This window comes from Pipistrellus kuhlii, unplaced genomic scaffold (genome assembly GCF_014108245.1).
Source record: "Pipistrellus kuhlii isolate mPipKuh1 unplaced genomic scaffold, mPipKuh1.p scaffold_m20_p_1, whole genome shotgun sequence".
Taxonomy (NCBI): Eukaryota; Metazoa; Chordata; class Mammalia; order Chiroptera; family Vespertilionidae; genus Pipistrellus; species Pipistrellus kuhlii.
In genome coordinates, this window is record NW_023425404.1 from 74,859,959 (window position 1) to 74,884,852 (window position 24,894).

General features: G+C 39.2%; 1 protein-coding gene across 1 annotated transcript in view; it reads right to left on the reverse strand.

Moving 5' to 3' along the window:
• SLC25A21 (solute carrier family 25 member 21) overlaps positions 1–24,894 on the reverse strand; it is a 497,159-nt gene that overhangs the window by 177,103 nt on the left and 295,162 nt on the right. The window contains exon 2 of the mRNA XM_036452249.2: positions 16,170–16,218. Within this exon, the coding sequence (XP_036308142.1) occupies positions 16,170–16,218 (49 nt within the window). The remainder of the gene's footprint in view (positions 1–16,169; positions 16,219–24,894) is intronic.

Sequence of the window (24,894 nt, forward strand, 5' to 3'; positions counted from 1 at the left end):
GGAGGGTTATAATTTGACACCTGGCAAAAATCAGGCAGATTTCAGAGGATTTAGAGCTGGGAAATGAGATGGAAAAAACACCCTCTTTTTCACTAGGAGGTCCCATGAAGTCATGTTTGCAAACCACTTTTCTCTAGGTCGAAGTGAACGGCCCATGATTCAAGGCAGTGATTTCCCTCCATCTCTGCCTGCTGGCCCTCCCTCACCCCTCCTGGAGCCTTGCAAGCACCAGCCAAAGAATGGCTTCAGAAGGTTCCCAGAAGTGGGCCTCGGGGAGTTACCAGAGAGAGACAAATAACTTCCCAACCTGATGCTTAAGCAACAAGAGGTCACCAGAAAGTTTTAGCGTCAATTCTGGAAATATTTTCTGAAACATCACAGAGTCATGGGAGAAAAACGTTTTAGAATGACAGAACCCTTAGTTCCCACCTTCTCCATACAATTCCAGTTTTCTTCTCTCCACTATCTATGGCCATTTTCCATTTTCTTTTGTGTAATGTGATCAACATATTGAACTCTGAGTTAGTATTTTCTGACCCCTGACCTCTCACAGGTGTTCTGGCTCATTTCCTGAGAGTTATGTTTGATTTGGGAATGCTTCTTTCTTTTCCCTCATTCCCTTGCTACAGTTTGAAACCTGGAACACCCGCATACAACACCCTGACTTTTCTGGGCCCTCCCTGTGCTACCCAAGAAGCACTCCTAAATATTCTCTCAGAACTTGGCAAGCAGCTGGATAGGGACAGTATTCTCACACTCTGGGAAATCAAAATGCAAACAATAGTTCTTTTTCACTTCTTCAACCTGAGGATGAATTTCTGAGTTATTTCTTTTTAAACCTATGAGTTTCCCCATTCTAGTACTAAAAGAAAATCAAATAAATAAACTACTTAAGTTTTCAATATGTAACATGAAATAGAAACACTAATTTGGAATTCTTTAGTGCCAACCATTAGCATAAATTCAAAAATCATTCCAAGATATTGCTTCAGAAGTAGTGATTAACATTTTCTTAAGAAATTTCTTTATCTTTCTCTCCCTCCTCCTCTCCCTCTCCTTCTTCTTCTCCCCTACCTCAGATTCCAGGAGAAGAGACTAGAAAATATTACTTTTGGAAGTCATGCATTATTTTTGTTTTGAAATAAAGCTGGAGCCCTGCTTGACACTACTAATGCTATTTGTCTCTGAAAGAGAAAAAGTTTAAGATATCTAACAAATTCTCATAAAAAATATTTCTACACCTTCTAATTCAATAGAGTTAGGACAATCACTAAGATAACAAAAAGAACTACCTTGAAGAATGCAATAGCCTGTAATGTACAAAATAAACAAAATAGAAACAGATTCATAGATATAGAGAACAGACTGACAACTGTCAGAGGGGAGGGGGATTGGGGAACTGGTGAAAAAGGATGAAGGAATTGAGCAAAAACAACAACAACAACAACAACAACAACTCTTGCTTACCAGAGGGAAAGGTGGGGGAAGCGGGAGGTAGGATAGACTAAAGAAGGGGTAAATGGTGATGAAGGAGACTTGACTTGAGGCGGTGAACACATAATACAATGTACAGATGATGTATTATAGAATTGTACACCTGAAACCTATATAATTTTATTAACCAATGTAACCCAATAAATTCAACAAAAATTTTTAAAAGATATTTTTACACCTTTTAATTCAATGAGAGTTAAGCCAATTACTAAGCTAACAAAAAGAACTACCTGAGGAATGCAACTGGCTCTGCCTATTCCAACTGGCGTGATTAAGTAAAAAATAAAACAAACTAGCCTCATGAGTTGTGTAGGTAAAAATAAGATACTGTGTCACTAAAAACATACCTTAAGGAGCATCTAGGATGGCCACATGAGGCCTATCTGTCACCAGCATCCTGCCCACCATGCTCACATTACCCAGGAGAATGAGTGCTTCTGTTCCTGGCCTAATGGCTGGGGTGCTCATCCATGCATTGGGCTGAAGAAAGGGGGTTGAACCTGGGCAGGGACTAGACAGAACTGAGAGAGGTCCAGTGACCCCAAGTCCAGATGACGATTTCTCCTTGTGCCACACTCTTCTAGACACTGTATACATACAGCAGTAAACTAAAGAAAGAGAGTCCTTTGCTTTTAGAATCCTTGTGGAGGCGGGCAGTTAATGAGTACACAAACAAATCAACTTGAGAAGATCAGAAGACTAGAGCAAAGAAAAATAGGGTAATGAGAAAGGAACACAGAAGGCCACTTCAGATGAGACGGCCAGGAGATGGCAGCTGAGCCAGGGATGATGGCTGAGGAGTCAGTTATTCCAGGCAAAAGGGATACCAAACACCCAGGTCCTGGGACAGGAGAGAGCTTGGCATGTTCAAGGAATAGGAAAACTCCTCTACTGGATATGTGCCATGGTCATGTGACTTTAAGGCAATGAAAACATGGCTTTAGAAACATAGAATATCAAATTGGAAGAGCCTCTGAGATCACTTGGAGGTTTATCCTTAATTTCCAGGTGAGAACTAGTCCCAGAGCAGTTCACTGACCCAGGCAGCTGGGCTGGCAGTGAAATGAGGCCTCTGGTCTCCGGTCCTCACCTTCCTGCAGGACCATTGCCTCCCTAAGCGGATGTGTGTTAAATCATGTTCTCCCCTGACACTAGAAGCCTGGCCACAAAGGGATCATCTCTGCTAACTCGTCCTTTGGACATGAACACGGTCAGAGTTCTAACCAGCTTCCACTTACTTTAGAACATAAAATAAATAAATAAAAATAATAAATAAAAATAAATAAATAAATAAATACTTTTTCCTTGTGTGCACTTGTCACTTCAGAATTAAAAAGGACACAAATACAAAGATAACAGATTCTAAAGCCTAGTATTTAGCAGCACTGAATTACACCCGATAGTGAGCAATCTACCATGATACGTTGTCTTCTCATAAAAGCGAGAAATGCATGTCCTGGATAGCATTGCCTTACTCCAAACTGAGGCTTATTCAGTTTAATTTTGGATTGTTTTTGCTATAAAAGGAAAGTATGTAACCTATTAGGTACTCACAGAAGTTTCACTGGAGAAAATATTATTCAATAACCCCCAAATGGGAACATTTTCTTCTGTAGGAACTTGGCCTAGAGCATGCAGAACTGCATCTAGAGAATACACAGCTCTATTTATCATCTTGCAAACTTCTTCATTATGTCAAAACTAAATCTCAGCTGCGCCCTGACTGCAAAGCAAAAACAATAAGGCTATTTTAGCCATCTCAACAAGAATATTTTAAGAATTAATCGATTTTCCAGGAATGTTAAACAGTTTTATCAATTTTTGGTCAAGGTTCATAGTTATTATATTACATTATCAGCCTTAAATTTATGTTTGTCTAAAGAAATTTATGTTTTTCTTTTTTGCTTCACAAAGAGGAAAAACAATCTTCTAGAATATCCATGATAACCAAAGTTGTAAGCTGTGCTTCAATCCCAACAATTTAGATTTCGTTAGGCTTGATTCCCATTCTATGCTGAACTCAAAGGCCAGCTTTCCCATGGGCATGACCTGAGCTCCTGAGATTCAGGTCACAGTTAGAGCTTTCGCTTCTCAAGCTTCTTTCTCAACACTGACACGTTTTCTCACCCTACAGGAAGAGTCCAGCTAAATATCCTAAAGTGCTTCCTCTGTGACACTTGACATTTTATTTTATTTTTAAAAATATATTTTCATTGGTTTCAGAGAGGAAGGAAGAGGGAGAGAGAGATAGAAACATCAATGATGAGAGAGAATCATTGATCAGCTGCCTCCGGCAAAGCCCCCAACTGGAGTCTCAGCCCGAAACCCAGGTATGTGCCCCTGAACGGAACTGAACCTGGGACCCTTCAGTCTGCAGGCTGACGCTATCCGCTGAGACAATCCAGCTAAGGCCTGACATTTTAATTTAAGGCTTATTCCAGACCTTCTTAGACCAGTGCCTGTTTTTTGGTGTGTGTTTTTTTTTTTTAATTAATTAATTTTTCATTGTTGACAGTATCACAGATGTCCCCCATTCTTCCCCTTTTTCCCCCCTCCACCCGGCCCCTGCCCGCTCCAGGCTTTCCCCACACTTTTGTCTGTGTCCATGGGCTATGCCCATATGCATATAAGTCCTTTGGTTAATCTCTTCCCATCTCCTCCCCCTCTTACCTTCTGAGATCTGTCAGTCTCTTCCCATCTCCTCCCCCTCTTACCTTCTGAGATCTTATCCATTCGTCCATGACTCTAGGCCAATTTTGTTCCTCATTTTATTTTGTTCATTAGATTCCACATATGAGTGAGATCATGTGATATTTGTCTTTCTCTAACTGGCTTATTTTGCTTAGCATAATAATCTCCAGTTCCATCCATGCTGTCAAAAAGGGTAAAAGATCCTTCTTTTTTACAGATACATAGTATTTCATGGTGCAAATGTACCACAGCTTTTTTATCCACTCAACTACTGATGGGCACAGGGCTATTTCAAATATTAGCTGTAAATTGTGCTGCTAGGAACATAGGGGTGCATATATCCTTTCTGACTGGTATTTCAGGATTCTTAGGATATACTTCCAGAAGTGGAACAGCTGGGTCAAGCAGCAGTTCCATTTTTAGTTTTTTGAGGAAGCTCCATACTGTTCTCCACAATGGCTGCACCAGTCTGCATTCCCACCAGCAGTGCACGAGGGTTCCTTTTTCTCCGAAACCTCGCCAACACTTGCTGTTTGTTGATTTGCTGATGTTGGCCATTCTGACAGGTGTGCGGTGATACCTCATTGTCATTTTAATTTGCATTTATCTGGTGATTAATGACATTGAGCATTTTCTCATATGTCTATTGGCCATGTGTATGTTCATTTTGGAAAAGTGTCTATTCAGGTCCTTCTTTCATTTTTTTTTAATTGGTTTTGTGAGTTTTTTAAATAGACACAGCTGAGGAACATCCCTGGATAAACATCCCTGGATAAACATCCCTGGATAAAACAATTTTCTTTTCACTGGTGGCAGATTTCTCATAGCTTAACTAGAAATCATTCACAATAAAATAAGTCTTATAGCCAAAAATATAAACATTTTTAACTTTCACTTTGCTTATTGAATTTAGAGCTATCACTTTATCTCAAATAGCCTTTGAATATCTACTGAAATTAGACATATTAGTTCCAAATGCATCCATCATAAATCTGTACTTAAAATAGATTATCTGAGAAAATTTTGATTGCATAAAAATAATGAGAAAAATATCCCATTTGTTTTTAATTCAGTGATCCCAAATCAGTTTATTTTATTCATATATTTTATAGCCATATTAAGTTTTAATAATCCAAAATTGGAATCTAAAGCCATGGCTAGGGCAAAATATCTCATTGTCAGGGAACCTGTGGTGGACATTGGCTAAATCACTAGGTGAGTGAAGTTGCTGAACATGTAAAAGCAGTTGGGATAAAACCCTAAAAGTGCCAGGGTGATGGTGCTGCATGTGGGACACACAAGACAGTCTCCATGCTGATGCTCATTTTAGAATTTGCTTTCCTTTGGCAAAGATAGGAAATCCCCTTGGGCCATGCTGGGTGGCTCAGTTGGTTGGAGTGTCATCCATACACCATAAGGTTATGGGTTCAATTTCCATCAAGGCACATGCCTGAGCTTCAGGTTCAATTCCCTATTGGCCTGTGCATGTGCGGGAGACAACTGATCAATGTTTCTCACTCACATTGATGTTTCTCTTTTTCTCTCTGTCTCTCAAATCAAAAAACATATCCTCAGGTGAGGATAAGAAGAGAAAAGGAAAAGAAACCCATTTAAGAATTACTTACCTCTCAGATTAAAAAAAAAAAAAATGTCTGGAAAAGCCCATTGGCAGGTGTGGAGATGCACAGGTCGGTATAACAGTGTATGTTCACTGTATTTTAAAAATAAAAGAACACAGACGTTTTTCATGCTCTGGGCTGGGACCGTCTGTGCAGTGAAGCAGAAGGAAGAGAGAGGTATCAAAACAGAAAGTACCTCACGTCATTTGCTCAGGGAGAGTCTTCTCAGCTTATTTAATTAGTTGAGGAGCAATAGCTACTGTATTTAAACACACACAAACCCTTTACTTTAAAAAATTGGACAAAAACACAATTGAAGCAGAGATTAAACGCTTTACAAAGGTTCCACAATGTGAATCACAAAAATAGTACGCTCCTCCAGGGAGTGATTTTAAAAAGAATTCCATATACAAAAAGAAATAAAAAAAATAAAAAAGAGAAACAACAGGTCAAGATTACAAAGTGAGTTATGGTTGATTTAACATAATAGAATAATAGTTATTTTATGTGGGGGAAGCTGACTGGATTGTTTTTAAAGAAATGATTTTCTCCTTATTAATAAATCTGAAAAATAATTTTAGCCTATGGAAGCAAGATTATTCTGCATAAGGTCTTTGGGACCAGTTCCCCTCCCCCAGCCCCCCACTGTCCTGCCTCAGAGCAACAGCCGCTCAGGTGCCCTCATTCTCTCTCCTCCTCGTCACTGCTGGGCCATGGAAAAGTGATTAGAACTGCTCAGTAGCAGCACAGGCCGGCATGTGTGGGGCACTCCCTCTGGATATGGAAACAATTGCAATTATGTTTGGTGGGAAGGACCACTGAATGGGAGGGAGCAGCCAGGCTTTAGAGCGTGGGCCCTCCTGAGTTTTCCGTAATTCTGATCCAGCCCGTGACATCCCAAAGAGAGGCAGGACACAGTCCGAGTAAAACTCCCAGAAGGAATATTAGTGAAATCTCTTCATGGGCTGCGGTCTGCATCCCCAGACCCTCTGCCTGTCTCCAGGAAGGGACACCTTTCCGGAATGGAGACACGCAGCGTCTGGACAGGGCACAGAGCAGGATCGCTTTCTCTGGTGTAGGGTCGTGCGGAGGTTACGTTAGTCTTCTGAATGAAGTCACTATACAGATGTGGGACCTCTTAGAGTTTGCCATGAACTCATTAGCCAGGATAAATTTAATTTGTAATAAAGCCACTTAGGCAGGAACAAAAGTCATTTGAAAGCACATGTTTATTCACTTAGCACATATTCACTGCAGCCCTACAATGTGTCAAGCAGAACATAGTTCATTATCACCTCTATCCCCTCCAAATAAGTTATCCATCCTGTGTACCATTTTTACTCAATTATGTTAATAAGTAAAATCCTTAATGGATAGGGAGGCATAGGCAATGCAGAGCTGCAGTGTGCCCAGCACCCAGCACTTCCTTGCTTTGGTTCAGTATCTACAAAGACATTTTAAATTCAACCCTAAACGAGTTATGAAGCCGCAAAAGCAAAGTTGAAGTTACATTCACATGTATTAGGGGATACAGTAAGCATTTCATACCATTATACGTTGCCGCTGGTTAAATTAGCTACATACACAGTCCCAGTAAAAATATACTTATAGGAATGCTATTTTGCTCCTTGCTTGTTTTACTTTAAACACATTCTCTCCGTAGTTAGAAACAAGCTGACAGTGGTCTAGCCCCGAATTTCTATGCACAGTGAGAAATCAGGTAGAACCATGGTGTAGCCATGAATGTGATTTTAATGTTTTATATTATGGACAAATCATTGATATTTGGAAATAACCCTCTCAGCTGCCCTGTTAATATTTTTTAATTCTATTGCCTCTACTGCCTTCACTCTATACTCCAACTAAGCCTTTCCCACTGTTTTCTCCCCATTTTCAAAGGATTCCTTTCCTTTAAAAAAAAAAAAAAAAAAGAGGGTCTATTGGGGAAAAGCATTCTTCATTCCTTTGTTTCCATCCTGCTGTTCTGCTAGCCCCAATGGTTGTTCAACGCCCCCGTCCGACCTCCAAATGAAGTGTTCAGTTTCAAGATCACAGTCCCCCCTTCTCCACCCCCCTCTTCCCTCACGGAGGCTGTAGATATTCCCAGTCCTTAGCTCTTCGCTCTCTCTCTGCTGGGCTTCCCACAAAGCAGCCGTTCACCACAGTCCATCCTCAATTTCTCTTTTATTAATGTATGTGGTGGGCTTATGCCTCTAAATCATTTTTTTTACCCATTAAAGCCATTTAACTTCTCTCCATAGCAAGCGATACTCACTCTTCTCCCATCTTCTGGCACTGATTTTGTCTCTGGATCTCCACTCAGGAGGACAAAAATATGTGTTTTTTTTTTCTGGCTGTAGATAATATATTCCCATATTGTTCCCACAAAAAACAGAATGAACTCTTCAAGGAAACTTCTGCCCTTCCACCTCCATTCACTATTAACAAAGCAGTTTACATAAATGAACCAATGAGAACCACAGGTTAATGAGAGGTTTCACACACACACACACACACACACACACACACACACACACACGAGAAATTATTTATGTGAAGACCTTTTACTGAACTGCCTATAGGGTATTCAGTACTGGTTTCCAAAGGCTGACCAGTCATCAGTCTGGGCTCACTGCTTAAGATTCACCCAGGAGGGTGTTAGACATAAATACTGGTAGGCCCCACCCCTGAGTTTCATAGTCAGTGGGGTTTGGGGGCCTGGGGTAGAGAGTGTAAATCAATCTCACAGATCGAGTAGAAGCTCCATAAGCACATTCGTAACAACACAGTGGTGCCAAGTTTTTTAACCCATGTGAGTCTTTAGAATTCACACAGTGATTAATATGTTTTGAGAGAAGTATGATAAGACTTTTCAGTGCAAGTTAAGTCCTGATGGGAGGAAGGACGAAAGCCAAGGTGTGTGCTGGCCTGTCCACTCACTGGCAGCCTCTGACTACATGTCGACGAGGGGAGGTGAAGTGCCCCTCCCCTCTCCCTTCCCCGCACCCACCGGAACACATGCCTTGCAGCTCTTCAACAGCACGTGCTTCTAAAGGATCAGTCCTTGCAGGATCAGTAATTAATTTAGGTTGCACCTGATTTATGCTCCTTTCAAAAATGAAATTACACAAATTATGAAAATGGCGGATTACCTCAGTAATTCTCTCTTCCTGAAACACAAAGAACCATTTCCCTTCCTGAAAACAAAAGTGTGAAAGGGATCTAAGGTAAAATCTTCTTGGACTGTGACTTTGATAAATCTTTGGAGCTTTGAAAACCATTTTCTGCCCCCAGGCACAAACGTTCAAATGCATCTGTAGTAAAATTCCATCCCACATTGGACCTTGCTTATTTAAAACTAGGGGCACAGTGCAGAAATCAGGCCCGCTCCCTGATGGAGAGTCTGGCTTCCCTTTGTGGGAGGCAACTGGGCTGATCAGGGGAAGGCACCAGCCCCATCTCCCCCCTGCTGCAGCCACTGCCAGTCACCACAGCCTCCAAGGTGTTTTCATCAACACGGACTCCAGTCCTTTCACACACAAAAAAAGAAGAAAAAAAGACAACTTTCTTTAGGCATTTTCAAGATGTGTCTTTCATAAGATACGCATTTATTTATTTTATTTATTTATTTTTTATCCTCACATGAAGATATGTTTCCACTGACTTTTAGAGAATGTGGAAGAGAAAGGGAAAGAGAGAGAAACATCAAAGTGAGAGGAACACTTTGATTGGTTGCTTCCTACATGAGCCCTGATCTGGATCCCGGCCAGGGAGGAGCCTGCAACCTAGGTACATGCCCTTGTTCAGAATCGAACCCAGACCCTGTGGTCAGCAGGCCGAGGCATTATCCACTGAGTCAAACCAGCTAGGATAGGATATGACATTTCTTAGCCCTCCAGCAGCAGACCTTCATTTTTTTCTCCAGAGTGAGGCGGAGAAACCCTAGATCACCTTTTTGGATTCTTATTACCCAAGTTACTAAGAATATTACCAGTGACATACAGGGAGCTTAGCCAATGTGCAGTCAGAAAAGGTGTTTCTGCCCAAACCGGTTTGGCTCAGTGGATAGAGCGTCAGCCTGGGGACTGAAAGGTCCCAGGTTCGATTCTGGTCAAGGTTAACATACCTTGGCTGCGGGCACATCCCCAGTAGGGGGTGTGCAGGAAGCTGCTGATTGATGTTTCTCTCTCATAATGTTTCTAAAAAATCAATAAGTTATATTTTAACAAAAAAAGAAAAGGTGTTTCCTTTATAGTTCACACCAGTCAGGGGCTGGGCGAAGCGGTAGGCCTGGGCAGGGGACCCCCAGCTCCCTGCTATCCACTGAAGGCTCTGCTCCTCCCAAGGTTGACAGCCTCTGGAGAAACCTTTTGGCTGTGGGCGGGAGCGGATCCCCAGCTCCCTGTGATCCATCGCAGGTTCCGCTCCTGTCCCCTCGGCTCTGATGACAGGCTTGGGCCTGCCCAGGAGCCCCCTGGCTCAAGCCCTTCCCAGGCTGCTCTGGGACCACGCGGCCTTACCTCACAGTGACCTGGGGGCCAGGATGTTCCTGGGACACAGGCGTTGGGTGCCTGTGTATGTGAATTAACACCATTTTTTTTGGATTAATTTGCAAACTCACTCTGATTGGCTATGGGTGTAGTGAAGGTATGATCAATTTACATGTTTGTCTATTATTAGGTAAGATTAGCAACCCCATTCCAAACATGTAGAGGGCCGCCTGAGAAGGCACATGGACATCCTTTAAATTGTCAGTTGAGCCCCAGGCACTGGCAGAGTCCCTGTCTCAGTTACAGCCCCCCAAGAGGGCTGGGGGTATTATTCAGTTTCTGACTTACCTTTGTCCAGGTGTCAGCAGGGGTGGGCCTAGATATGTAAATCCAGTAATGCTAAAGCCTAATTAAGAATGCATAAAAGCTCCTTTGACCCTATAAAATAAACCTGCTGAGTGGCTCAGGGCTTGCTGCCTCTCAATCAGAGAGGATGGTGCCCACCTAGCTCCCAACTTGATGAATCTATTTCTGCCTCTTGGTCTCTTTATTTCTTTAATTTCTTAATCCCCAGCTCCTCCACCCAGGAAGCTGACTGTTTCCTTTTCCCTGATGGAGATGGACACGGAAAACAGAGAACAGCTCCCCCCCACCTCTCCGCCCCGCACAAACAAGAGTATTCTTACAAAGAAACCAAGTGTCCTTCCCTTTAAAGAACTCCCTTCCCATGGCTCTGCAGGCCAGTGCTGCCCAATCCATTCACCACTAGCTACACGTGGCTGTTGAGCTTTTGGAAATGTGACTGAGCAGTCAGGATTGAGATGTGCTTTAAGTGTAAAATATGCACCAGATTTCTAGGGTTGGTCTGAAAAAGAATACACGTTATCTCATTGATAATTTTTATATTGGCTACCATGTTGCTACAACAATGTTTTGGGTAATGAGGTTAAATAAGATAGATGGTTAAAATTAATTTTACCTGTTTCCTTTTAATTTTAAAATGTGGCTCTTAAAAAACTTAACATTATATAAGTGTCATTCATTTTATTTCACTTAGCCGGTGTAGTCCCATATGAAGGTCCATCTTAAAGCTTGTCACATGTTCCCTCAGCACCTCCAATCCCTGCTGCCAGCTCAGTCCACCCACCTCTTATCTTGGCAGCCCCAGTGGAAACCCTCCCCCTCACCCTTTCCCACTCAGTCCCTGAAACTCCACCACGGCTTGAGATGCTTTTGCCCTCCATTCTATCAATGAATTTCTCCCTTTCTATGTCAATGGATTCTTACTTCTCACCTCTTCCATGAAACCTTACTTTTTTTTTTTTTTAATGAAAACAGCAAAGCTGATTATTATTCACTTTCTAGACATTCCAGTTTGGCCATAAAATTCATAGGACGATTACGTCTGACTGTTATCAAATACTCATTTATTCAACAGCATTCACGGGGCACCTCCAGGAGGCCAGGCACCATGCTAGCCACGGGGGTTACCTAATAATGTCAGCACATCGCCCTAAAATAAAGCATGGGGTGACATCAACAGGAACACATAGACTAAACCAACGCTCTCTTGCCCTCAGACCCAGAAGGACTCACTACTTGCAAACACCCTTCTCAGGAAGGAATTAAATGCAGCGCTCACATAACACAAGTCTTCCAGCTTAGAAACTTGAAACTGAATGACCCAATATTAAGCATTTCCCCTCTCCCACACTTTATATTTTCTCTTGTGTTTCCCTGACTACCTTATAAACTCCATTTGTCTTCCTTTTCCTTTGCTGAAACAGTATTAAACATGCCATATATATATATATTTCTCACAATAATGTAGATACCATTGTTGTTCTCATTTAAAGATGAGGAAACTAGTAAGGCACAGGGAAGTTAAGTAACTTGCCTGAGGTTATATAGATAAATAATGAAGCAAGATTTGAACCCAGGCAGCCTAACTCTAACATTTTCTGGTTGGATGGATTCCTTCTAGAATACATAACTATTAGCTTATCCTCAGGAGAGAGCACAAAGAACACCAAGGACCATGTAAGCTACTGGTGCCAAGGGAGAGAAGCTCACCTAAAATGAAGCTTGCAGAGGAAAAGAAAAGCTGAGAGGAGACAGGGAGGGAGGAAGGGAGCAAGAGTGAGCAGCTGAGAGAATGAGAGGGGATATGAGATATTACTGATTATTTTGTTTAAATTCTTGGAGAATACAAAGCCAGAAGCTACCTTTGGTCTTCCCAGTTATACATGTAAATAGGGTCTTTTGTCATTTGTAGCTGTTGGTTCTTAACCAGAGGGTTGTGGACCCTGAGAAAGAAGATACCTACTAAAAAGCGCTTCTGGTGGCTAACTGGACTCAAAAACAAGGAAAACAAAACAGAGCCTAGCAGCCATTTCTGCACAGGGGCCCCTCAAGCACTCTGCATGTCAGGGAGAAGCCCACACTGATCTACCTGACTCTGCTCTGGGCTGCCTGCTTGCACTGTTTCTGCCAACTGAGCCAGGCCTTAAAAATGAGTTCCTGGAGTCCTATTTTAACAAATAAGACTGAGGTTTTCCTCCTAAAACAACTACAATACATCCCCATCAACATCTTTACTCACCAGAGTGGCTCCATTCTGACCACTCAGGACAGGGCTTGTTAAGCCAATCAAACAGTGAGGATTTGGAGTCTTCATTTGCATGAGGATGGACCAATCAAGGATCAGGGGTGGGGACTTCTCTCAATATAAGTCAGCTCCCCTTCGTCACTAAAAGTGCACTTTCCATTTCCACCAAAGACTCAGTTTCCCTAACTGACCTGAAACTCCAGAGCAGAGTGAACTGGCACAGAACTGAGCAGGCCAGTGAGGCCTAGCCACAGAGGGGCTTGGCCCCGGGGCTGCCTCACAGCCGGGCAGTGCTCACAGCTGTGTTGTATCACCCCAAACTGGGGATTCCAGTTGGCATGGAATTGGCACCAATGACCACCAGTTGACAGGGTCCTCCCACAATTGTACACAAAGTTCTCTGTATACGAACAGGACTATAAAACAGTGTATATGCATGTCTCTGGGGAGAACCTCAGAGGAGATTGAGTCTACCTAACTGCCATGTGTACAGCATTGTAGCCAAATCTCTTCTGCTAAAATCTGGAGGGGACACTTAGAACAAGGCAACTTTCATATGGCTAGCCGATGCTTACATTAGGTCTATTCCAGGAGCTACTTACACAGAGCAGGAAAGCTATTTCCTACAGAAAGCCAAGTGCCACATTGCCTAAAATCTCTCCATAAAAGATTTATTGATTACAACATCTAACTATCTCTTAAAATGCTAAGCAAGTTCCTGTTAAGCATGATGAATTGAAAATGCATGCTTGCAACCTAAATGAATGAAAAGGAAAATGTGACACACACATACACACATATATGTATAATGGAATATCATTAATCCATAGAAAAACAAGGAAATCTTGCCATTTGTGACAACATGGAAGATGAATGGGCCTTGAGGGCATTATGCCTAGTGAAATAAGTCAGACAAAGACAGGAGAAATGGCGAAGATATTAAGAAAATACACACACACAAAACCCACAAGCTCATAGAAACCGACGAAAGTACGGTGGTTATCAGAGGGCAGGGTGGTCAAAAAGAGTAAAGGGGAATAAATAAAAAGGAGACTTGACTTGGGGGGGGGAGTAAACACACAATACAATAGTGTAGAGGCTGTATTAGAGAATTGTCCACCTGTGATCTATATAATTGTATTAACCAGTAATACCCCAATAATTTCAATAAATATTTTTTTAAAAACAAGCACCATGTGATCTCGCTTATAAGTGGGCTCAAAAACACAAACACCCAGGCTCATAGGCAAAGAGAATAGACTGATGGTTACCAGAGCCTGTGGGTGGGGGATGGCCAAATGGGTGAAAGTGGTCAAGAAAAACACATTTTCAGTTATAAAATAAATAAGTTCTGGGGATATATGGAACATGGTAACTATAGTTAATAATACTATACTGTATATTTGAAAGATGCTAAGAGAGTAGATCTTAAAAGTTCTCATTACATACTAAAAAAATTGTAGCTATGTGTGGTGATGGGTGTTAACTAAACTTACTGTAATATTTCACAATGTATACACGTATGGAATTACTAACTTGTACACTTGAAACTGATATAACACTACATGTCAATCATATCTGAATTTTAAAAAAGCATGATTATGTCAGCTTTTTCTCCAAAGCTAACTAAAATGATAGGATGTCAGCCCTGGTTCTGTTTGTCTTCAGGCCCATTTCTCACTCCTCTCTTGTTTTGCTCTGCTCTATTATGCAGAGGGACTGCCCTCTGTGAGGCTGGTTTCCCAGGCTTCCATGTGTTCAGACACAGAAGCACTGATGGGAGGTTACGTAGTGTGGAATAGAAGAAACCAGAGTATTTCTCATCCTCCTGTCTGCTCAGGCAGTGAATTTTAGGCAGTGGCTGGTGCTCCTCTGAGCCTCCAGCTATGACTAGACCAAATTTGCTATGGTTTTAGCTTCTACCAGCCTCTGGTTACACCACCACTTCCCTTTATTCCTCCAGCCTGGGTTAACAGAATTAATCATTTACAAAGGAAAAAAATAATGGGAAAAAATCTCTGTGAAGAAAGAATTTAAAAATACATTTTTTAGAATCTGTTATCTTTCATTCAGCAAATAAATAGGATCTCAAAAGAAAATACTAGACTTCAAGAAATAAAGACATTTATTTTGAGATATTGTAGAAAATGAGCTATTTATATACTCAGATTGATTAAGTAAACCACCCTTCAAGTAAACATATCTCAGAAGAGGCAAAGCAGCTTATAAAAAACCTGTAAAGCAAGTGAGGTCTGGCCTGATGTATACTATGCCCCACTTGGATAATCCTTGAAATAATTTGGAACCCAGTGCTCTTGGATGTCATTTAGGAAAGTGACCTGCTCAAATAACCAATGCTACATGGTTTCAGATATTATCTCTTGTAGTTCGCAATTTTTCTTATTTAGAAATGTAGTTATCTCCTATATACTATATATAATATTGAAAATATTTTAGCATTATTTACTCTGTTCTGTCTACTCCTTATCACCTGTGTGTTAATGCCCAGTGATAAATGCTACCACTCTTGCATATTCTATTTCTATTGCAAAATCAGTTGCATATATTTTGGGCTTTCGGTTTACTATATAATTGTGGGTTTTTATTCAATATAATTTTTATTATTATGCAGGTCAAATACCATACAATATCAGTTCCCTCTTCCTTTAGTGCACCTGGAAGGATTGTATTTTTAAAATGCTTTCTATCATATTAAAACCCATAAAATGTTCTCCTCTTGGTAAGTAGATTTAATATACTGCTTTTATTTGTATATACCTTTAAGAGCAAATGCGTTTTCCTGGAAACATGGCACTTTGCATTGGGAAACAGTTATAGGAATAAATTCTTTAAGCACCATTTAAGAAGTTTAGTTGAAATTTTGGAGTCTCACACAAAAATGCTGACTATTAAATAGTAATCTGTTATATACAATGCCAAATGAAAGTCTGCTATAATAATTCACTAAAGTTCAGTTTTTACATCGTTTTGATATATTTACCTCAACCAGTTTAGCCACAAATCATGCCTTATGGTTGTCATGTGAAGGCAGTAAAATATTATATACCTTCAGATGACCTCAATCCAGAAATGCTTTTCACTGTTCACATTTTATCCGTCAAATAGTATTTTCTTTAAGAAGTAAATACAAATGCCATTATTGGGAGAAGCTACCAGCCTGGGACAAGTTCTAGCATTTAGTGTTCTGACAGACCTTAATTTGGATATCAGCCAAAGTCAATAAAACTTGTTCATGCAGAACCTTACCTGGTTTTCACCACATCAAGGGGGTGCATCAGGCAAATTTCTACAAGACCTGAAAGATGATAAAGAAAAGTCCAATAAACACTTATGTAAACAATGGTTCTTATTTCCTTGAACTTATTGATTTCTCAAGTTTGAAGATTTGAATAAGAAACTTGGGACATTGGAAATGACAGCTAATAGTTGTAGGTTAGTGGCAAAAGACAAAAATATAATATGATTTTGTTACAGTGGAAGCAAGATATGCAAGTACTTATTGGTGCCCTGGCAAAAGCAGAGGGTGTAGGTAAAAGAAAATGAAAAGAAATTAGATGTCCTAAATCCCAATCAACTACATAGGAACTACTGTATCTCAGTCCAATCCAATAAACAGATATATGAGGAAAAAAGGGAGGAAAGAAAAAAAGGAGAAAAGAAGGGAAAGAAGGTCTTTTAGCAACCCCTACATCACCTACTAACATGGCAAATCATGAGCCTCAGTTTCAGGATTCATGAAATAAAGATTAATAGCTTAACAGAGAATTTGTATTAAGTGTTTATTATATGCCAGGCATTGTTCAAAGCAGAACTTAGTTTATTTCATTTAATCCCCACAGGAGCTCTTTGTGATAGAAAGTAATCTTATCTAATTTTACAGTAGAGATAATTGAGTCACATTAGATTAAATAACTTGTCTAAAATCTCATAGCTAGGAAGTAGTTTTAATCCCACAGAACCCATGATCTTAACCATTGTACAGTGAGGAAGAATTTATAGATTCTTACATATTCATTATAAAGCCCCCTTCTTATTGTCTGAGCAGACAAGAGTAATATTAATAATCACAACAGTTACCTTACCTGCTGTCCCTACACAGGTTGGTTGGTCATTTTTTTTTTAAGGTTTCTATTGATGAGAGAGAGAGAGAGAGAGAGAGAGAGAGAAACAAGGAGGGAGGGATGGAGAGAGAAAGAGAGAGAGAAATATCGATTGGCTGCCTTCTGCAGCCCTCTATTGAGGATTGAGTCTTTAACCTGAGCATGCGCTCTGACCAGGAATGGAATCTTTGACTTCTTTGAGCATGGGACCATGCTCAACCAAATAAGCCACACTGGCCAGGGTCACATTATGGTCATTTAACATACATTATCTCCCCATTTAACATAATTATTGAGCAAGAACAATTTTATATCATATTTACTTGAAGATAAGCAAACTAAAGTAGATAATGTTAATTGATTTGCCTTAAAACTACCCAACAGTATTACAGGTCTTTTATTAAAAGCAGAGCACTTACCTCTCCTTTATTTTCAAACTAATTTAATTTGAGCTTATCTGTAATTTAGTTCTTCTTCTCCATCATATTTATAGACAGAAATATCTTTTATTCCCTTACTGGTCAGGTTCAAGAAGCTCAAGTACTTGTACTTTCCCAAAGGCTGGCTTTGCTTCCAAAGAACTTTAGAAAGTTCTCCCTGCCGTAGTTTATAAGTCATATGTACTGATCCAAAACAACTGTTTTATTTTGGCTAAAACAAATAGGACTCGATATTGATTTCATTTCAGCAAGGAATGCTCCATAGTCATTGGTAACCAAGTCACTGACCCAATCAAAGTCATTGCCTGGAGATTAGAGAAAGGAGCAGAGAACAAGGGCAACAAAATTACTGGGTATACTAACAAGCCTCTGAGAAACTGTTTTTGCTTATGAGTAAGCTTATTATTCAAGAGTGCAGGGGTGGGTCTCTTCCTTGCAAACAGTAAGGTCTCAATACACTTCCTCTTGTTTGAAAATTCACATTCACCTTGAACATTAAATGACACAATAAAGCAGATGGATTTAATTGATACTATTTACAGAACATTTCACTACAAAGCTGGAGAATACATATTCTTCTTAAGTGCACATGGGACATTCTGAAAGATAGACCACATGTTAGGATACAAAATAAGTCTTTGCAAGTTCAAAAAGATTGAAAGCATATCAAGCATCTTCTCAGATCACAGTGACATAAAACTAGAAATAAACTACAACAACAAAAAAAAAAAACCTAAAAAAATATTCAAACACATGGAAGGTAAATAGGATGTTATTAAACAATGGATTTAAACTAATGGTTACAATGAGAACAAGGAAGAAATTAAAAAAAACTACCTGAGAACAATTGAAAATGAACACACAACCACAAATCTATGGGTTACAACAACATAAGCAGTCCTGAGAGGGAAGTTCACAGCATTACAGGCCTATCTCAAGACACAAGAAAAAGCTGAAATAAAGGATCTAACCCAACTATTAAAAGAATTTGAAAGAGGACAACAAGCAAAACCTAAATCAGAAGGGAGAAAATAATAAAAATCAGAGTGGAAATAAATGATGAGAGACTAAAAAGACAATACAAAAGATCAATGAAACCAAGAGCTTTTTCTTTGAAAAGATAAGCAAGACTGATGAACTTTTAAGAAGCAAAGAGAGAGGACCCACATATATAAAATCAGAAATGAAAGAGGCAAAGTAACAACTGACACCACAGAAATACAAAGGATTGTAAGAAAATGGTAGGGAAAATTATATGCAAATAGAATGGACAACCTGAGTGAAATAGACACATAAGGCTGATTGCAACTAAAGAAATTGTAAAGGTAATAATAATAATAAAAAAATCCCAGCAAAATACTATCAAATATGATCCAGCAATACATTAAAAAAAGTCATACACGATGACCAAGTGGGATTTATTCCAGAGAATCAAGGCTAGTACAATAATTTCAAATCAACAAATGTGATACACCATATAAAATGAAGGATAAAACTCACATGATCATACCAATAGATGCAGAAAAAGCATTTGACAAAATTCATTACCCATTTAAAAAATATATTTTTTATTGATTTCAGGGAAAGGAAGGTAGAGGAAGAGATAAAAACATCAATGATAAGAGAATCATTGATCGGCTGCCTCCTACACACCTCCTGCTGGGCTTCAAGCTCACAACCCACTCATGTGTCTTCACCAGGAATTGAACCATGACCTCCTAGTTTATGGATTGACTCTCAACCATGGGCCACACTGGCTGGTCTCCAGCACCCATTTTTTACAAATACTCTCAGCAAAGTGGGAATAAGAGAATCATACCTCAACATAATAAAAGCCATATATGACAAACCTACAATCAACAATATACTAAATGAGTAAAAACTAAAAGCATTTGTCTTAAGAACAGGATCAAGGCAGGGGTGTCTGCTTTCACCACTTTTATTCAATGTTGTACTGGGAATTCTAGCCATAACAATCAGACAAGAAAAAATAAGAGTCATCTAAATTGGAAAGAAGGAAGAAAATTCATAATTCTCAGGTGACATGATATTGTACATAGGAAATAATGAACTTTCAGAAACAGAAACTAAAAAAAAAAAAATCCAATTTAATATTGCAAAGACAACAACAACAACAACAACAACAAAAAAGTAATATACCTAGGAATAAACTTAACCAAGGAGGTAAAGACCAGTACTCAGAAGACTATTGACATTGAAAAAAGAAATGGAAGAAGATACAAACAAGTAGAAGCATATACCATGTTTATAGAGTGGAAGAACCAACGTAATTAAAATGCCCATACTATCCAAAGCAATTTATAGATTCAATGCAATTGCTATTAAAATATCATCAGCATATTTCACAGATCTAAAGCAAATATTTCAAAATTGTGTATAGAACTCAAAAAGGACCCAAATAGCTGTAGCAATCTTGAGAAAGTTGGAGGGATCATGATACTGGATATAAAACTGTACTACAAAGCCACTGTAATCAAGAGTCTGATACTAGCACAAGAACAACCATATAGATCAATGGAACAAAGAGATCCCAGAAATTTACCTATGCCAATCATCACAGCAATGCAAATTAAAATTATAATGAGGTATCACCTCACACCTGTCAGAATGGCTACCATTCATAAATCAACAAAAGACAAGTGCTAATGAGTTTGTGGAGAAAAGGAAATTCTAGTACACCGCTGGTGGGAATGCAGACTGCTGCAGCCACTATAGAAAACAGTATGGAGTCTCCTCAAAAAAATAAAAATGGCACTGAAGCTTGACTAAGTGATCCCACTTCTAGAAATACATCCTAAGAATCCTGAAACACCAATCAGAAAGGAAATGTGCACTGCTATGTTCATAGCAGCATTGTTTATAATAGCTAAGATCTGGAAACAGACAAATGCCCATCAGTAGATGAGTGGATTAAAAAATCCATGGTACATTTACACAATACTATGTGGCTGTATAAAAGAAGGATCTCTTACCCTTTTCTGCAGCATGGATGACCTGGGGACCATTATGCTAAGTGAAATAAGCCAGTCAGAGAAAGACAAATATCACATGATCTCACTTATATGTGGAATCTAATGAACAAAATAAAGTGATGAACAAAATAGATCTAGAGGCAGGGATGGATGGAACAGACTGGCAGTTCTCAGAGGGAGAGGGTTGTGGAGGATGGGGAGTGATTAACCACAGAACTTGTATACATATATGTAGACAATAGAGTGGTGAAGGCCTGGAGTGGGGCAGGAGCTGGTTGGAGGGGAAAAGTGTGTGTGTGGGGGGGAAATAGGGAGCATCTTTAATAATGTCAGCAATAAAAAATAAACTTAAAAAAGTTTATCCTGGAAACTCAGACTTTAGAATAACGTTCTTACCAACCAAGGCAGCAGGTAGATATCTATTAAGGGCATTTCTTTGTATCTTATGAGCATAAAGGAATAAGACACTAAGAATCAGTTTACCAAAGAAAGTCACACAGTTTCTCCCCTTGACTTGGAATTAGAAAAGAAGCAAAATAATAAACACCGAACAGCACTAGTTTGTGTAGGCCTTGAAAAGTTTACCAAAGAACGAAAAATCCAACAATTCATTAAAACTAACAGAACTTGGAGAATCTGTTCACATTTATATATACTAATTTGTTTATTTGCAAAATTGTTCCAGTTTCATGTATGCTAATATGCATTTCTGGTAGTAATATTTTAATAATTTTTATTTTCCCGGATAATAGTTATTTGCATTTGAGGCAATTGCTTATTTATCACACTGACAAGCAAGCAAGAATTGCTATTAAATTTTTAAAATGTAGACAATGACTAATTTTATAAGTTTGGACCTTATACAAATGAAGAAAGCCCAAATCAGAATGATATTGCGAATGTATCATATTGCAAGCATTTTTAGTGTTCCTACAGATTCATGCCACTTCAAGGAGATTCAAATGAAACTGGTAATGGGGCCTAACATGGGTACAGAAAAACAAGGGTTAGTCCCTGAACCTTGGGATGATAGTCCCTGAATACACCCTTTTTAAAAAGATTGATTATCTTTTATTAATTTTAGAGAGAGGAAAGGAGAGGGAGAAACATTGATCTGCTGCCTCCCTCACACACTCAGACCAGGGATCAAGCTGGCAACCAGGGCATGTGCCTTGTCTGAGACAGTGACCTTTCAGTGCACAAGGCTACGCTCAATCAACTGAGCCCCACTGGCCAGGGCACTCTCTTCTTTGAATTGACTCAAGTACATGCCTTCACCTGAGCCGACATTTCAGGGAAAGGACTAACATGGCTCTGCCACAAACTTTCCCCCAGCCTCTATCTCTTTTGAGAAGGTCTCCCGGCCTGTTTAACCACAAATCTGCACAAAACATCAACCCCACCTCCTTCCTCTTATATAACCTGAACCAAACCTCTTTTTCTAGGAAAAGTACCAACACTATCACGCAATGATAAGTCACGACTGGTGAAAGAACAGTTTCTTCTCAGTGTCCAATTCCCTGTGCTTGTCCCTTTCTCTAGAATGTTGTCCCTTAGTAAGGACACACACACACATTTCTGAGAATCTTACCTCGAGTTCTCAATTTGGACAACCATTTTCCCCAGAAATCCTGGGGCAGAGACGGTTCGTTGTTTCCAAGTAAACTAACCTTTTCAACCTTATAACCATCATGAATTCTTCTTTCTCTCAAAACCCTTTTCCAGTATTTCTGAAGATATCCAGAGGCTTTACTTGAAAATACATCAGGACTTTTACCATCTCTCACTTCCTCCCCTGCCCCTGCCTCTGGTCCAAGGCAGGAACATCATTTCTCAGCTGATTAATCGCACCACCTCATTAACAGGACCCCATCCCTCCACCTTTGACCCCTTCCACCTGCTCTCACCCTTCAGCCGGAGTGATCTTTTAAAATGGTAAGTCATTTCCTGTCATTCTTCTGGTCAGCAAGGTCTCCCCATTTCACTCAGAGAAGAGCATAGAGAATCTGGGTCTGCATACTTCTCTCACCAGCTCTCTTCCTACTCTCCCACTCACTCATTCTGTTCTGGCCACATGCCCCTTTGCTGTTTCCCAAACTTGCTAGCACTGCTTCAGCTTTCAGCCTTTGCACTAGCTGTTTCCTGGGCTGGGAATGCTCTTTCCCCGGGTTCCACTTTACTAACTTCCTTCACATGGTTAGTGAGTAACCCTGACCACTATAGCACAGAGACCTGCTCTCCTCACCCAGCACTGATAAAACTTCATGCTGCTGTGTTATTTCCTTTTCCCATAGTACTTAGCAACTTTTAACACATTCCATTAGTACTTACTTATTATGTTTATTGTTTCCTGTTTCTCCCAGTAGAATATAACTTTCACTAGGGCAGAGATCTTTGTCTATACTGTCCACTGATATACACTCTCAGAATGTGCCTGATACATAGAAGTTGCTCAATAACTATTTCTTGAATGATATAAAATATAAACATACTTTGATGAGATTCCTTTTTAGTGCTATGAAGTTTTATGAATTTAGTTTATAGAAGGGGACTCAGTCATTCAAGGAATCTGCTACAATGTTTAAAATAGGAAGTAAGGCTACTGATAGGGTCTGAGTCCATACCTTTCCTCTAAGTAGAGCAGATATATTTCAAAGGTAATTGTGGTGACATTTTATAAAACAGAAGGCATCTTAACATCCTCTTGGACTACAAAAGGATAGTGGTGCAGACAGAGAATTGAGGCATTCAAATATCCTTAATATGTCAGTTACGGGTAAAGGCTATGCCACCCTTATCAAGCCCCAAAATCCCCTTCCTGGGCATTTTCAAATTAAATCTAAGACTTCCCTTTTGTCCTTTGAAATTTGCTCTGTTCTAACCATTACCTTAACTCGTTTTGTTAAACATGTTTAACTCTTTAAAATATAAAAGGATATTTTTATTGTTTAAAGAAAACCACAGAGGAATAAATGGTTTCAAACTTCGTAAATTTGAAATTCAAAAATAGAACAGATACAGACAGAACTGACATTTTTTCATCTACTCTACTAGTCAAGCAAATCATTACAACATCCTATTTGATAGCCTGCCCAGAAAATGTGGTAGCCCTACTGAATTATAAGCAATGTGAGACTCATAAAGAGAAATAAAATATTTTATGCTTTTCCCCAATAACAGTTAAGGCCCACTACCTTTGTGGCAAAGTAAATTAATTTATGCACACAGAATTGGCTAAATAGGCAATATGGTTTGCAGATTTGAAATATGTTGTTAAAAGTTATGCTTTTGGGTAAGCCACAGCCTTCCTTGAAAAGTTTGAAGCAAATATTTTCCTACATGGTTTCTATTAGCATGTATTTTTCTAACAAAACTAATACTAAGCAATAGCTGTTAGCACATATTTAAAGGGAGTCATTTCTTCAGTGCATCCTTCCCACAATAGAGTTTGTTATCTAAAAGTCTTAAGAGTTTAGAAAAATGCTAAGTGAAATAAGTCCATCAGAAAAAGCTAAGAAGCATATGATTTCACTCAGATGTGGGTTATAAAACTGAAACTAATGGACACAGAGAGCACTGTGGTAGTTACTAGAGGGGAGGCTGTAGGTAGATGGTGGGGGTGGAGGGCCTAATATATGGTGACAGATGAGGATTTGACTTTGGGTGATGGGCACTTAGTGCAATACGCAGACGTTGTGTCATAGAAATGTACACTTGAAACCTATTTAAAGTATTAGCCACCGTCATCCCAATAAATTTAATTTAAAAAATTAGAAATAAAGAAAGAAAAACAATAAAAATATTCAATACTCATTTCAAAAAAAATTGAGAAAAATATGTTTTATATTTCAGAGGCAAATGCATACATTATGATCTGGAAATTATAGTAGATAAAACATGCACAGGAATTAGAAAAGTTGAGGCAGAGTTAAAAACTATGTGAGGTTTCCTAAAAATAAAATTCTGAATGTAAATATAGAATGGTTGAAAATTATTAAATTAATGATAATCTCACAAAGTTTTTATATTAATTGTATTAATTTTTACTCAATTTTAGCACAATGTAATATCTTTAAATATTATTGTTTGGCATTTTAATTCAATGGGAGTTATTTTCTATTTTTATTTTTTGTTACTAAGTTCTATATTAGATCCCAAACAAGCTCCAATGCACTTAGGTAAATGGCCCAATTTTGAGATGTGCTGATCATTTATGGAAAGTTAACTGCTAAAAATGGGCCTTAACATAACAGTAATGCATAGATAAGTATCGGGGGGAAATAAGCTATGGAGTAGGCTGGTAAATGGTAAAATACTTTGAGAAGTACATAAAAATGTCTTTAAAGTGAAGGAAATGAAAACAAATATGTATCAATTGTTTTACATATTACATGTGTATATTATATAATAAATATAAAAACAGAAAAAAAGATTGTGT